Source organism: Helobdella robusta (genome assembly GCF_000326865.2).
Source record: "Helobdella robusta unplaced genomic scaffold HELROscaffold_24, whole genome shotgun sequence".
Taxonomy (NCBI): Eukaryota; Metazoa; Annelida; class Clitellata; order Rhynchobdellida; family Glossiphoniidae; genus Helobdella; species Helobdella robusta.
The window spans coordinates 1,140,907-1,154,739 of NW_008704261.1; the positions used below are offsets into that span (position 1 = coordinate 1,140,907).

Sequence of the window (13,833 nt, forward strand, 5' to 3'; positions counted from 1 at the left end):
AAATGGTGATACTGTAGAAGTTTTTGGAAAAGGAATTGTTCATCTTTAAGTGAAAGTGAATAATAAATGGCAAACGGTTTAACTCACAGATGTCTGCTATCTGCCAAAAATAAAAAAAACTTGTTCTCAGCATTTGCAACTCAAGATAAGAACAGAAATAGCTCTTTTGTTTCAACCTCAAGAAGTTGTCATCTACTTATTGACAATGTGATAAATGTTGTTGGAATAAGAAACAATAATGGAGGTTTGTTCAAATTTGTAGCAAAAACTGTTAGACCGTTGAATTCTTGAACGAATGGAACATCAGAATAAGAAATACTTTGCTTTCTCTCTTAGCAAGGAAGAATGTTATTTCAATTTTATACTTGGATTCTTTGGTTTACGTTTCTGATAATATCGCTCTTGAAATTCGAAAATCATTCATTCTAAATTATTTATTTCTTAACTAGTGTTTTTAAATAAAAATTTATTTAAACATTTAATAATTAAATGGGTACTAAAAAGAAGCCGAAAGACACCTCTTTGGAGATGAGGACAACTGAAAGCAACTTCTGTTTAAAGTTGTGTGAAGATTGCCTTAGCTGCAATAAGGAAAGACTGACCCAAATTCTTAAGAAGAATTTGCTTTGTGAAAGTTCCGTTCCAGTAGTTGAGGTACTAAGTGCAGAAATTAAAACCTCAACTCAGTCTATGATATCAAGGATGAATTTTCTTGAAGAGGCTGTAAAAGCTCAAAGTGAAGAATGGAAATTGTTAGCATAAAATATTGAAGACTCTTCTCAGGCTTCTATAAAACAGCTTGAGTACTATGAAAAGTTAACTAAAGCTACTGTTGTGCAAAATGAACAAACGTTGATGAAATATTCTAATGTTGTGAGGGGTGGGGTTAATTTGCTCTCATTTGATGTGAAAATGATGAAGGAGTCAATTCAGGCCACATCAACTAAGATGGATGTTATTAATAAAAGAGAAAAGAGGAAAAATAATATCATTCTGTACAACATGTCTGAAAAGGAAAATATTAAAGAGTCAGTTAACAAGCTACTAAAAGAGATCTCAGGCAGAGACTTGGGGACAGAGGTAGTTGAAATTTCAAGATTGGGGAGAAAGTCTGATGAAGAAAAATTAAGACTCGTTCTAGTTTAGTTTTCTAATTATACTGTTAAAAATCTCATCCTAAACAACTGCGCCAAGCTGAAAAAATTCTTGAATTTTAATAAAATCATCATCAACCATGACCTTTCAAGGAAAGATAGAATAAGTAACAGGAAGATTTTTGAAGAGAAAAAAAAAGAAATTGGTGAAAAAGATGATGTATCAAAGTGGTCATTCAGACTGAAGGGCGTGCCAGGAGACTTTTATGTTATTGCTTTCAAGAAGCAAAATTTACTAAAGTAAAAAATTCAAGTTGCAATAATGGTAATAATTTAAGTGTCATTATGACTAATGTTGACTCAATAATAAACAAATTTTTTGATCTAAAAATTTTTCTACAAAGTTTGAATGTTGCACCTGATCTAATTGCTTTGAGTGAAGTTAATCCTAAAAATTTCAATCAACGTAGAGTTTTATCAGAGTTCTGTCTGGAGGATTACTCAATTATTTTTTCTGGTTTTGCTGAACAACACAGAAGAGGTTTAATGTTGTTTTGTAAGAGATCATTACTATTAACTGAAATAAATTTAAATTCATCATTCAAAGAGTACATAATAGTTAAAATATGTGTTTCTAATAGAGTTTTAAATATTCTCTTTGTTTATAGAAGTCCAAACTCTAATGTTGGAAATAATGATCTTTTGCTGAGGTTGATAAATGATGTGCTGGCATTACCTGGTGAAACCCTATTGTTTGGGGACTTTAATTTTCCTGATATTAATTGGGACACGTCCAGTTTTGAAGGTAATGATGAGAGGGTCGAAAACAGATTTTTGGATCTTCTTAAAGATAAATTTTTAATACAACACATCAATCATCCAACGAGATTTAGAGATGGTCAGACATCAAATATCCTGGATCTGGTGATTTCATCCCAGGAATTTATAAACAACATCATACATTACCCACCTCTAGGACGCAAAGATTTAGTTCAGAATTATCGTCCAATTGCGCTTACATCAATTTGCTGTAAGATTCTGGAGTCATTAATAAAAGATCACATTATGGATTATTTTCTGAAAAATAATTTGTTTTCAAGTAATCAATTTGGTTTCATTCCAGGTCGTTCAACGGTTTTGAATCTTTTGAAATTTTTAGACGTGGTGACTGAAGGAGTAGATCGTGGTTACGAGGTTTGTGTGGCGTACTTGGACCTCGAAAAGGCGTTCGATAAAGTATCCCATAGTCGTTTGTTGTTCAAGCTTGAACAGTATGGTGTGAATCATAAGATAGTAAAGTGGATTGATAAATATCTTCAGGGCAGGGTGTTTTGTCTTGAGTGGAGTCCCTCAGGGTGGTGTTCTAAATCTTCTGCTATTTCTCATCTATATTAATGACGTTTCTTCCATTTGTGATAGTATGTTCTTTTTTGCTGATGACTCAAAATTATTTAAAGTAATAAAGTGTGAGGAAGATAAAATAAATTTTTTGAAAGATTTTGTGAACATGATGAATTGGTTTAAAACTTGGAGGTTGAAGTTGAATTCAAACAAATGTCAGCTCCTAAGAATAGGATCGAATAAACCAAACCCACCATTTACTATACTAGATGATGATGGTTTGTTCAGTTACCTGAGGTTGAGGAAGTATCTGATCTTGGGGTTATTATTGACAACAAGTTGAAGTTTAAAAATCATGTGCTAAAGGTAGTTCATAAAGCAAATAGTATGCTTGGAATTATTGCCAGAAATTTCAAACATCTTTCCGAGGCAGCATTTGTAACCTTGTTTAAGTCATTGGTTCGTTCGCACCTAGAGTACGGCGTACAGGCATGGCATCCTTATAGAATTGGTTTGATAGATGAAATTGAAAAGGTTCAGAAAAGAGCTACGAGAACAGTGAATTCTTGCAGGGAGCTTCCATATGAAAATAGATTAAAGAAACTTAATTTGTCCTCTCTTGCGTACAGGCGTCCTAGAGCTGATCTCATATTGCTGTATGGAATAATCCATGGGGAAATTATGGAGGATATCAGTCCAAGGGTAATGTTCTCTTGTTATGATCAAACTCGAGGTCACAATCTGAAGTTATCTACAGGTGCTTGCCACAAAGACAGTAGGAAGTATTTCTTTTCTAACAGATCAGTTGATGATTGGAACAAATTGCCCTCAGCTGCTGTAAATTCATCCTCTCTATGCGGTTTTAAATCGGCAATAGACAATTTTTTTGGAGATGTCATGTTTGATTGGAGGGCTAATTTCTGATAATCTCAATAATATTGTGTCTTGTTTATTTTCCTATATTTATAAATTTAAATTTTCGTTGACTCAATTTTTTATATTCTCTGTTAAAAATCCTTTTTATTCGGTTCGTCTTCAATTTTGGTTTTTTATTATATTTGTGATTGTATTAACTAGATAGATTTTGTTGTTAATTCAATTTCCTGTTTGATTGCCACTGTAATGACTTTGTCAAACATCTAATGAAGCTAACTCATTTAATTTTATAATGACAATTTGATTTCTATCTTAATCAGTTTTTAATTTTTAAGGGTTTATTTTTGTTACTTTTGATTTTTTGATTTTTATTTGGTTGGCAATGGGCTATGCCCGAGCTATTTCTAGTAATAATAAGAAATACGTTAAAATGGTCATGAAACGTGAACTAAACATCGATATACCTGTAGACAGTAAATTATATGAAGGATGTGTCTATGGAAAAATACATCAATGGAAATTTGGAACTCGAGTAAGAACATTAAGACCAGGAAAATTAGTTCACACTGATTTATGTTGTCCTTTTTGCTTTTTATTCCAAAATTTCAGATACTTTGTTTTGTTCAAAGATGATTTCACAGACTACAGATTTGTTTACCTTGTAAAACAAAAATCAGATGTACCAGAAAGACTCAGACAAATGCTTGCAGAGTCAAGATCAGCTGGTCATAAAGTTTTAGAAGCATTAAGTGACAATGGAGGTGAATTTGACAGCAAAAAAGGCAGATCAATTTTGCAAAAGGAAAGAGTTAGACAACGCCTAATGTTTGCAGTGAGCGTGATAATCGAACGCTAGTTGAAACAGCAAGAACTATGAGACTGGTTCATAAAGAACTGCCCTTTGAACTGAATTAGTTTGTACTACTGCTTACATACTCAACCGAACTGGACCATCTTCTGTAGAAAAAAAATCAGATGTACCAGAAAGACTCAGACAAATGCTTGCAGAGTTAAGATCAGCTGGTCATAAAGTCTCAGAAGTATTAAGTGACAATGGAGGTGAATTTGACAGCAAAGAAGTTCAGCAAAATGGTTGCAGTGAGCATGATAATTGAACGCTAGTTGAAGCAGCAAGAACTATGAGACTGGTTTATGAAGAACTGCCTCAGGCCCTTTGAACTGAATTAGTTTGTACTACTCCTTACATACTCAACCGAACTGGACCATCTTTTGTAGAAGGAAAATCACCATATGAATTGTGGTTTAACAAGAAACCTAAGATAACACATCTACCAATAATTGGTAGCACAGCCTATGTTTATATTCCTATGCAGAAACGACGGAAAATGGATACTAAAGCTCTAAAGGGTATTCTCGTTGGATATGAAGGTGACGATGGCTACAGAATTTTTGTTCAACCAGGAAATAAAATGTTTTAATCAAGAGATGTTATTTTTGATGGGAAGTTTAGTTTGTCAAACCTAATTTAGTGATTTTGCAAGAAGAAAGTTGTTCAGATCATACAGTTTTGATTGATGGTGAAATCAACGATGATAATAAAGAAACTTAGATTAAAAAAAGTATTTCAACTGATGAAGATGTTCATAACCGTAGTTCAGTTTCATCTGATAAAAAAAATCACTCTGATTGTTTTAATCAAAAGACCAAAAATATGATTTTACCTGACAGAAATAATATCAAAAAGCCATCTCGTTATGTTCCTTTTGTTATGTCTGCATTTTGTGAAGTACTTGAACCAGAGAGCTTCAAAGATGCTATTCAAAGTGATGAAAAAGATGAATGGTTCAAAGCCATGAACAGTGATTAGAGGAAAATCAAACGTGGGATTTGGTAAATCTTCCAAAAGGTCATAAGGCAAAACCATGCTAATGGTTCTACAAAGTAAAACACATACCAAATGTCACTCATGCAGTTTGATGTGTCTACAGCATTTTATACAGCTAACTAGATGAAGATATCTACACGGAGCAACCTCAAGGTTTTAAAGATAATTCAGATAGAGTCTATAAACTCAAGCGAAGTCTCTATGGACTTAAATAAGCTCCAAGATGTTGGAACAAACGCTTTGCTGAATTCTTGAAAAAGATACATTTCAAACAAAGCGAATCAGATACCTGTTTGTTCATTAGAATACAGGAAGAAAAAAACTCATACTTGCACTGTATGTTGATGATGGACTAGTTGCAGAAATCGATAAAAAGGAATTAAATATTTTTGAAAAAGAATTAAAGTTAAAATTCAAGATAACATCTAAACTTGCAACATATTTCCTTGGATTAAAACTTAATCAAAATGAGAAGGGAAATATTAAAGTCAATCAGTTATCGTATACAAGAATGATTCTTGAAAAGTTTGGAATAAGCCAGTGTAAACCCTTTACAACTTCGATTACAAAATCTGAGGAGTTGGATGAAAACAAAAATGAACACGAGGAAGTGAAATTTCTTTACAGATCAGCAGTTGGTGCATTGAAGTACTTGATGACGGGAACAAGACCAGATATTGCATATGCAGTTGGAGTAGCATCCAGAAGTTTGAAAAAAACCCAGCAAGTCCAATGTAGCACAATCAAAGCAAATTTTCAGATATTTGCAAGACACAGCTGATGTCGGTATTGTTTACAAGTCTGATCAAAACAATACACTAATAGCCTACAGTGAACTTTAAGTTGCTGATGCTCTGAAAATTCAATGGTAGGACCAATAATGAATCTGATGCGTGTGATGGGTCTTCAGAGCATTTATATATCTATTTTTTGGCTAAATGTTTTTTGCTTTGTATGTATAAATCACTTTTTGTTGTTCTGGTTGATAATAAACAAATCAAAAACATTTCTAAGTTTATTTTCTTTTTTTAATGTCTTTCAATTTTATATTAATATCAATTCATTAAACGATCTACGTTACAAGAAATTTAAAAATAACCATGCAAGCATATGAGTTTACTTGAATTTCTACAATGTAAAAACTATCTCTTAAAAAGAATACCTAAGCTATTATGTTGACCCTACAAAATTATTAACCAAGTGATGAAAGTTAAGAAGTTGTTATGGTTTATTAAATTTTTGAAACATTTTTCAGTATTTTACGTTATATCCTTATTATCAACATTTTAATAAATAGGAGTCTTAATAGCAATTCACTTTTAAATATATCTACTTATTAATCGTCCTCTAGTTTTAATTATAAAAAAAAACATTCCGACAGCCCTCAAAAAATAATCCTGGCTACGGTCTTTCTCAAGGTATTAACTTTTTTTTAATTGGCACTGCATGTTTTCAAACGAGGTTTTCATAGAGGCCTGCTACCCAAAATGCCATGGCAAATAATAGGACAGGACCACGTCACACGAACAATCCGTGAAATGACAACATTGATTCGAATCCGTTGACGCGAAGTAGTTTTAGAGACAGTCTATCACTACGCCATTGACACCGATGACGCAATTCGATTAAATTTTGACTTTTATAATTCAATGAAATATTTTCAATTTTAAAATGCTGAAAAATGTGGCAATAAATTACCTTTACTCGAGTATAAATTATTTATCATTAGCATTAAATATTATAATTATTTTTAATTTTAACTCTCATTAGCATTAAATATTATAATTATTTTTAATTTTAATTTTAACTCTCCTAGCGCCCTTATGACTTGCGCTCTTTTTGTCTTGCGATCTTTTTGTTTTGCGCCCTTATTGTAAACGCCTTTTTTGTCCGCGCCTTTTTTGCTGCGCCCTTTTAACGGTGAGCCCGAGGTGAGTCAAAATTTCGAAATAAAATTAATAATTTTTAATAAAAATTGTCTGCTCTTAATTTAAAAAAAAACGTTTATCCGCACAAAATTAGATATGTGGAGCCTCTTACAAATTTTTTACCCGTTGAAACAACATTTCACGCTCCAATCACAAATGCAAATTTACCAAAAGGAAACGTGAAAAGAAACAGCATTTAACAAATAATGTGGCACACATCGAAATAAAAGAAGAAGCCGGTAATATTACTGGAAGTGGAAGGGCCAATTAAGGAGCGTAGGATGCAAGGGATCATGGTTGCCCTACATCGATTTGAAGTGAACCAAACCACGTGAAAGAGGCCCATGAAAAAAATGCCCATAAAGATTACATTGTTTGCTCCGCTTTCAAACGATGAAGAAATAGAAATGATCAACGAAAAACTTTTTTAATGAAATAATATTGTTGTTATTTATTGTTTTAAATAAATAAGACAAAGGAGAGAATATTTCAAAAACAGTTAAACTTTCACGATCAAAACACACAAGGGCAGGGTCAGGAGTAGCCTTGAAGCAGAAACCCTCACAGAAATTTTTTTTGGATTAGGATTAATTTGAACTAAAATTTGTTTATTGAAAAAACTCTTTCGGCCATCTCAAACATTAAAATTTGTCCATTTTTTTCATACTCATAGGAGTAAATTAATTTAAAAATAACATGAATAAAAAACAATGATTTTAATTAATAATCGTTTAAAAAAGGGTTTCTTATCTTATTTCAAATAAATTAAAATTTCATTAACACAAATGTAATCAATTTAATGTGTTATCATCAATTATATGTCGAAATCATAAATTAAAATCAATCAATCAATCCTCGTTTAACGTTGTTTTCTTTGCCATCAATTTTTTGCGCCAAAATAGACGATCATGAAGTTAATTTAGCTGATGCTTTATCCACCATAGTAATTCGACATTCATCGCAGCTCACTTTTTCATACAGTTTTTCGACACTACCCATCCGCAAATGTATGATACTGCATTATCTAATGATGCATTGAGTGTTGCTGATGCAAAATTAAATCTGCATAATGTCAAGACACAAGTTTTAAAAATTTTTTATAAAAAATACTATGATTAAAACAAACACTGCAGGATGTTGTGATTTTGCTCAAATGATTTTGTTTCGGTCCATCATCAATATACAGCGAAGGCATAGCATAAATATATTTCTCATCTGGTATAACTACTTTTCCTGTATTTTAGAAGTAGATATTAAATAAAAAATTATTAAACTAACATAAGTTTATTGATTTTAACCTAAGAGCAGTCCACACCTACAAATATATTTCCGATAAATATTTTGAAATGCATAGGAAGATGGGTTGTTCCAATCACTTGAATATATTGAATTGAACTATGTATTTGATTGTTTTTATGTGTAAGTAACGACAAACCGGCTTTCCTAACTGCATTAAAAAAAGTTCCAGGTGGTTCTGTGAAAATCTATATGTTAGGAAATATGAATATAAATCAATCAATCTTCGTTTTGCGTCCAGAGACCCGGTTCCCCGAGGTAGGACGTTGTTTTTTTTGCCATCAAATTTTGCGCCAAATTAGACGATCCAGTTCATTTAAATTTAGAGCTTTCATGTCTTGCTCGATTGTTTGCGATCAGGACTTCTTTGGACGGCCTTTGGGACGTATGTCAGGTACTTCAACATCTGCAAGAGAAGTTATGGCACTGTTTCCACTTTGTTTGACATGACAAACCACCGCAGACGGTGTTGCCGGCATTCGTCCTTTATTTCATCTAAACCAGCACGACGAAGGATTTCGGTAGATTTGACGTGGTCCTTCATACTATGCATCCATCGGAGCATTTTCATGTCGGTTCGTTGAAGTTGTTGTTCCAGTTTGGTTGTCATTGGCCATGTTTCTGCACCATATAACAACACCGGTCGTATCACAGATTTATAAAGTCTTGATCGTAGTGGTAGTGGGATGTCACGCCGCATCAATATAGAGGCAAGGAGAGGCCATTCATCTCAGGCTGCACGTATGCGTGCTTGAACGGCAGCTTCAGCTGTTCCAGTACAATCCAGAACATCCCCTAAATATTGAAACGATGTAACTTTCTCTACCTTAATGGCTTCAAAAACAGTGCTATTTCGAATTTGTTGTTGTGGATTGATGCAAGCAGGACAAACAAAATTGGACAATTTAAATAAAGTACCAATTATTTTTGAACAACGTTTGTGACACCACTGGTTACACTGCTGACACTTGATTGAATTGTTGCCTACATCAGCTTTACAAACTGAACAGGGCCATCGTCCAGTAGCTGTGGATTGGATGGGTTCGCCAGTGTTCACTGCTTTGGTTTTGCTGATGTTGACTTTGAATCCATGATCGGCGAGTCTGCTGTTCCAATCTACAAACATCTGTGCTGCATTCTGCTCAGACGTGGCTGTTAAAACGATATCATCAGCATATATTAGATTCCAAAAGTCACCAGTGCGTATCGGTTTTGTGATTTCTTCCATCACAGTTATAAATAACAGTGGACTGAGAATCGAGCCTTGGTGAACTTCTACGCCGATGTCAACTGCATCTGTGTTTCCAACCGTTGTGCTGACGAGTCTTAGTATTCGTATACATTTCCATCACAAGTCGAACAAGATATCCTGGAAGAAATCATAAAAAAATTTTATGTCATGAAAAACGTACAAGATGAATTAAACAAAAAAATTTGTCTGAAACACAAAATTAGTATTTAATGATTGATAAACAACGGAATTATGAAAATGATTGGCATATGCTAGAACGACAAAACATGTTTTACGGAGATCGTGGGATTAAAACGCGTAGAATAAAAATATGAAATGCCAATTTAACCAAAAAATTAAAAATAACAAAAAATTAGAATTATGTGAAAAAAGACAAAAACAACAAAATGTAAAAATGGCTCACAAAAAATAACAACGAAAGCGAAATAAAAAAATCATCGATGATGCAGGCAACTGTAATTAACCTCATGACCATTAACTAAGCTGACTCTATCCATGCATAAAAAACAGCATTGAAGTAATGAAAAAATCTTGAAATAAACCAGAACGATTTCCACAAAAAACACACGATGGAGCTGTCCATAGAAAAAAGCATTCTGAAAAAAATAAAAGTTGGTACAGAAAATAAAATTATTTGTTTTAAATAATTTCTCTTGCATTTTTATTTAATTAGGCATAACTCTGCTTATAATTTTTAAGCAAACAATGCTAACAGTACCTTGGAGCATTGTAATTTAACAAAAAATGGACAACAGCGTTTGCCAAGTTTGCATAGGAAATATATGTTTCCGCTTTTTTTTTATTATTCTTTAAAAATCAAGATCTGACAGACGCAGAAACTGTTACAGCATGCAAGGCGTAGTAGAAAATTAAACAAATATGTAAATAAATAAAGAAAAAAAACGGAGAAAGAAAAATGTTTTAACATGGAAAATAAAATTAAATAAAATAAATAATAATATTAATAATAAAATAAATAAAAAAAAATAAATAGACAATAAAATGAAGCAATGGCATAAAAACGCAAATTAATAGGCCAGTTGATGACTTAGTGAGTTAGTGAGGTAATCGATAAAGAAAAAAAAATAGTTGTGTGAAAGTTTTATTGAGTGTTTATATATTTGAGGTGTCTTGTGATGAAAATCTTTTTCTGATATCTAGATTGGGTGGCGACTTGATATGATAGTTATGCTTGCGCTGACGAAAGTTGCGTGTTGTAGTTTTAATTGGTAGTAGTAGAGGATGGATGACGTGTTTGTTGTTATTTTCTACCTTCTTGAACAGTCTTGAATCGAGTGTGCTGAATATCTGAGTGATGGTAGGATTTGATGCAGGTAGATAATTGAAGCGGATTAGTTTTTTGATGAGAGATTGTAGTTGCTGAAGTTGTTGTTGTGTAGCAAAACCAGACAAGGAAGGAGCTGCATATTTGATGTGTGATATGGTGAGTGATTCAGTGATGTCGAATAATTTGATGCCTCTGAGACCATGATAGCGGAGTGTTTTGAGTGCGTGAAATGTTTAAAAGCTTTTTGTGATGATGTGATGGATTTGAGGTGCTATATTAAGTGCGGAGGTGAATGTGATGACTAATATTTTTAATTGACTTGTGCGCGTGATTGATGAGTATTCTGGAGGTAATGTTATTTTTTACGGTTATTGTGAATGATGAGTTCGAATGATTTATTGAGATTAAGTGACAGATTGCATCATTTTGACCATGTCGCTAATGAGTCGAGTTTTGATTGGATGGTGTTTGAGTTAGATGATGGGAATCAAATCTCGAGCAAATCTCTGAAAAATTTTTTTGCAAATCTGAAAACGAGATTTAGTTAAACCTTTGGATTCAAATAAACAAACCTGCATTTTTCAAAATGAATTTAAATTGCTCAAATCATACATTTGCACTTGCTATGATCACATGACAACAATATCTACATCTCAGAGCACACTGAACAGTAAAATTATTGTTGGCAGAACATGTGATGAACCGCAATATAATATTGACCATCATGGATGTTTCGAGTTTGGAATTCAATTTGTTTGGCAAAAAAAGCGTACAAGAAGGCAATCTCCTTTATTGATAACTCTTTTCTTCTTCTGATAAGTTCTTCTGAAAAAACAGTTAATCGTTTTAAATTCAGATTCGTAAGTCTGAGTCGTTACATTGTTTTTCACATTTTTTGTATTTTAACATTTTAAACACGTTGTATGAATTGTTAAAAATTGTTTAATTTAATAATCATAATCTTATTAATTTATCTTATATAATATATATGTTAATAATTATATAATATTAATATTAACTACATAATAATATATCTTTTAATATATATATATTAATTTATCTAACTTAAGACCAAACCCCTAAACCTTCTATTGAAATCAATTCTTACACGCACATGCAGCCAAGGACAACTCCGATTGGACATGAGTTAGAATGCAGATGATCAACTGAATGACATCATGAAGATCATCAACCGGCTGAATTGCCTACAAATCATATCGATTAAAATTATAAAAAGGCGAGGTGCTTGAGCAACGAGAGGGTCGTACGGAATGGTTTCATGTTTGAAGTAGCCAAATAAGAGAATAAGAATAACCTCAATTTTGATATTTTAGAAGAATTCAATGCATAGAATTATTTGTGCCATAATTGTTCACATTGCAACTAAATTCAATATTTACAATTGAAAAAATCAAAGTCAATATTTAGGATTCACTTTGATTCGCTTTATAAAAATAATTACTTAAGATTCACTTTGTAAAGTTCTTACAATCCTAACTTTTATAAGTGCAGTAAGTGATTACTTAGGATTCATTTTGAAAAGCTCTCAAAAATATTACTTTAATATGTGCAGTAACTTAAAATGTTAAACAGTAAGAAAGGTCTCCTCTGTCAAAAAGTTACAACAAACTATTTAAACTGGTACGCAATTTAGGCAAATCAAAAATGTACATTTTACTTTAAAGCGTGTTGATACAAAACTTTTTAGTCACAATCTATATAAACTCTTACATAATTTAAAACACATCTCATTATAACCAATCGTGAAACGTTCATAAATTAACATCAGAAGTGTTAATACAAATCTTTTGTAAATGGAATTCATGGACTTTTATTATGGATATTAATTATAACAAAATGCAATGGCGTTGTGAAGTTGAGAATTTCTTAGCTGTCGAATTTTATAAAAGCACTAAAAAAAATTTCGAATTTTTTGCACAAGCGTGACTGGACAAAAGCATGATATATTTTGGTATTCCATTCTTAAATTAAGAGTAAGAAATTATTATTTCATTAAAAATATGTATTTTTATAAATTTACCTAAAATAACATAAAAATTTGTTGGATAAACATTTGTTGGAGGATTTAAAAGACGGTGTGATATCTCAATGGCTAAAGTCATTTGGTTCTGTATCGCCATGCGTGCAGTGTCCGTTTTCAAATGACAAAAATATCTCTGCTTATCACGCGCTTCTATGAGTTTTCTTACATAAATTTATGTACACTGTTTGTGTGCTGTTGATTCGTTTGAACTTTGGAAAAGTTTATAAGACCTTTAACCCTCAAGAGTTTGATAAGTCGCCAGTTTACAAAAACCATTTAAGATGGGATTAGATTAGACAATGTGATATGTTTTCTGTTTTTAAAATTTTATTACGTATAGTGTTTTGTTTATGGCAAACAATTAAGGTTGAGATATATTAACAATGGAAACGAAGTGAACAATTTGATGTGGCTGTTTCCACCACTTATTATGTAGTTTGACAATTTTCTGTTTGGGTAGTTATGCCGTATGTCTAAGTCGTTAGACTATTTTTTTAATTTGTTGTATTCTAACATTTCAAATATGTAGTATTAACTGTTCAAAAATATTTTCTTAAATTCAATAATAATAGTGTTATTAATATATATATATATTAATATATTTTTTAATAAATATGTTAATTTATCTAAAATTAAAACTAAACCCTTAAACCTTCTATTGAAATCAATCCTTGCAAGCACATGCATCCAAAAAAAAATCCGATTAAGGCCCGGTTCTTCCATAAGTCAAACTAGACCGATTTTAGTCGATCAAATGAATGACATTATGAAGAAAATCAACACATAAAAAGCATCCATATAAATTAAAACTAGTTTAATGAAAACTTTTATAGCTTTATCTATAAAAGGTGCCAAGGTCCTACAAGTT

At 32.1% G+C, this 13,833-nt stretch overlaps 2 protein-coding genes across 2 annotated transcripts; both read left to right on the plus strand.

The window, feature by feature from the left end:
* Positions 1-489: 489 nt before the first annotated feature.
* On the plus strand, positions 490-1,398 carry HELRODRAFT_172649 (hypothetical protein; the record flags this gene model as incomplete). Its single annotated transcript, XM_009019313.1, has 3 exons — positions 490-752; positions 879-1,109; positions 1,248-1,398. The coding sequence occupies 3 exons, from the start codon at positions 490-492 to the stop codon at positions 1,396-1,398; spliced, it is 645 nt and encodes a 214-aa protein (XP_009017561.1).
* Positions 1,399-3,693: 2,295 nt separating this feature from the next.
* Positions 3,694-7,356, plus strand: HELRODRAFT_172650 (hypothetical protein; the record flags this gene model as incomplete). Its single annotated transcript, XM_009019314.1, has 3 exons — positions 3,694-3,843; positions 6,539-6,618; positions 7,260-7,356. 3 exons carry the CDS (start codon positions 3,694-3,696, stop codon positions 7,354-7,356), a joined length of 327 nt encoding a protein of 108 aa, XP_009017562.1.
* Positions 7,357-13,833: the final 6,477 nt, after the last annotated feature.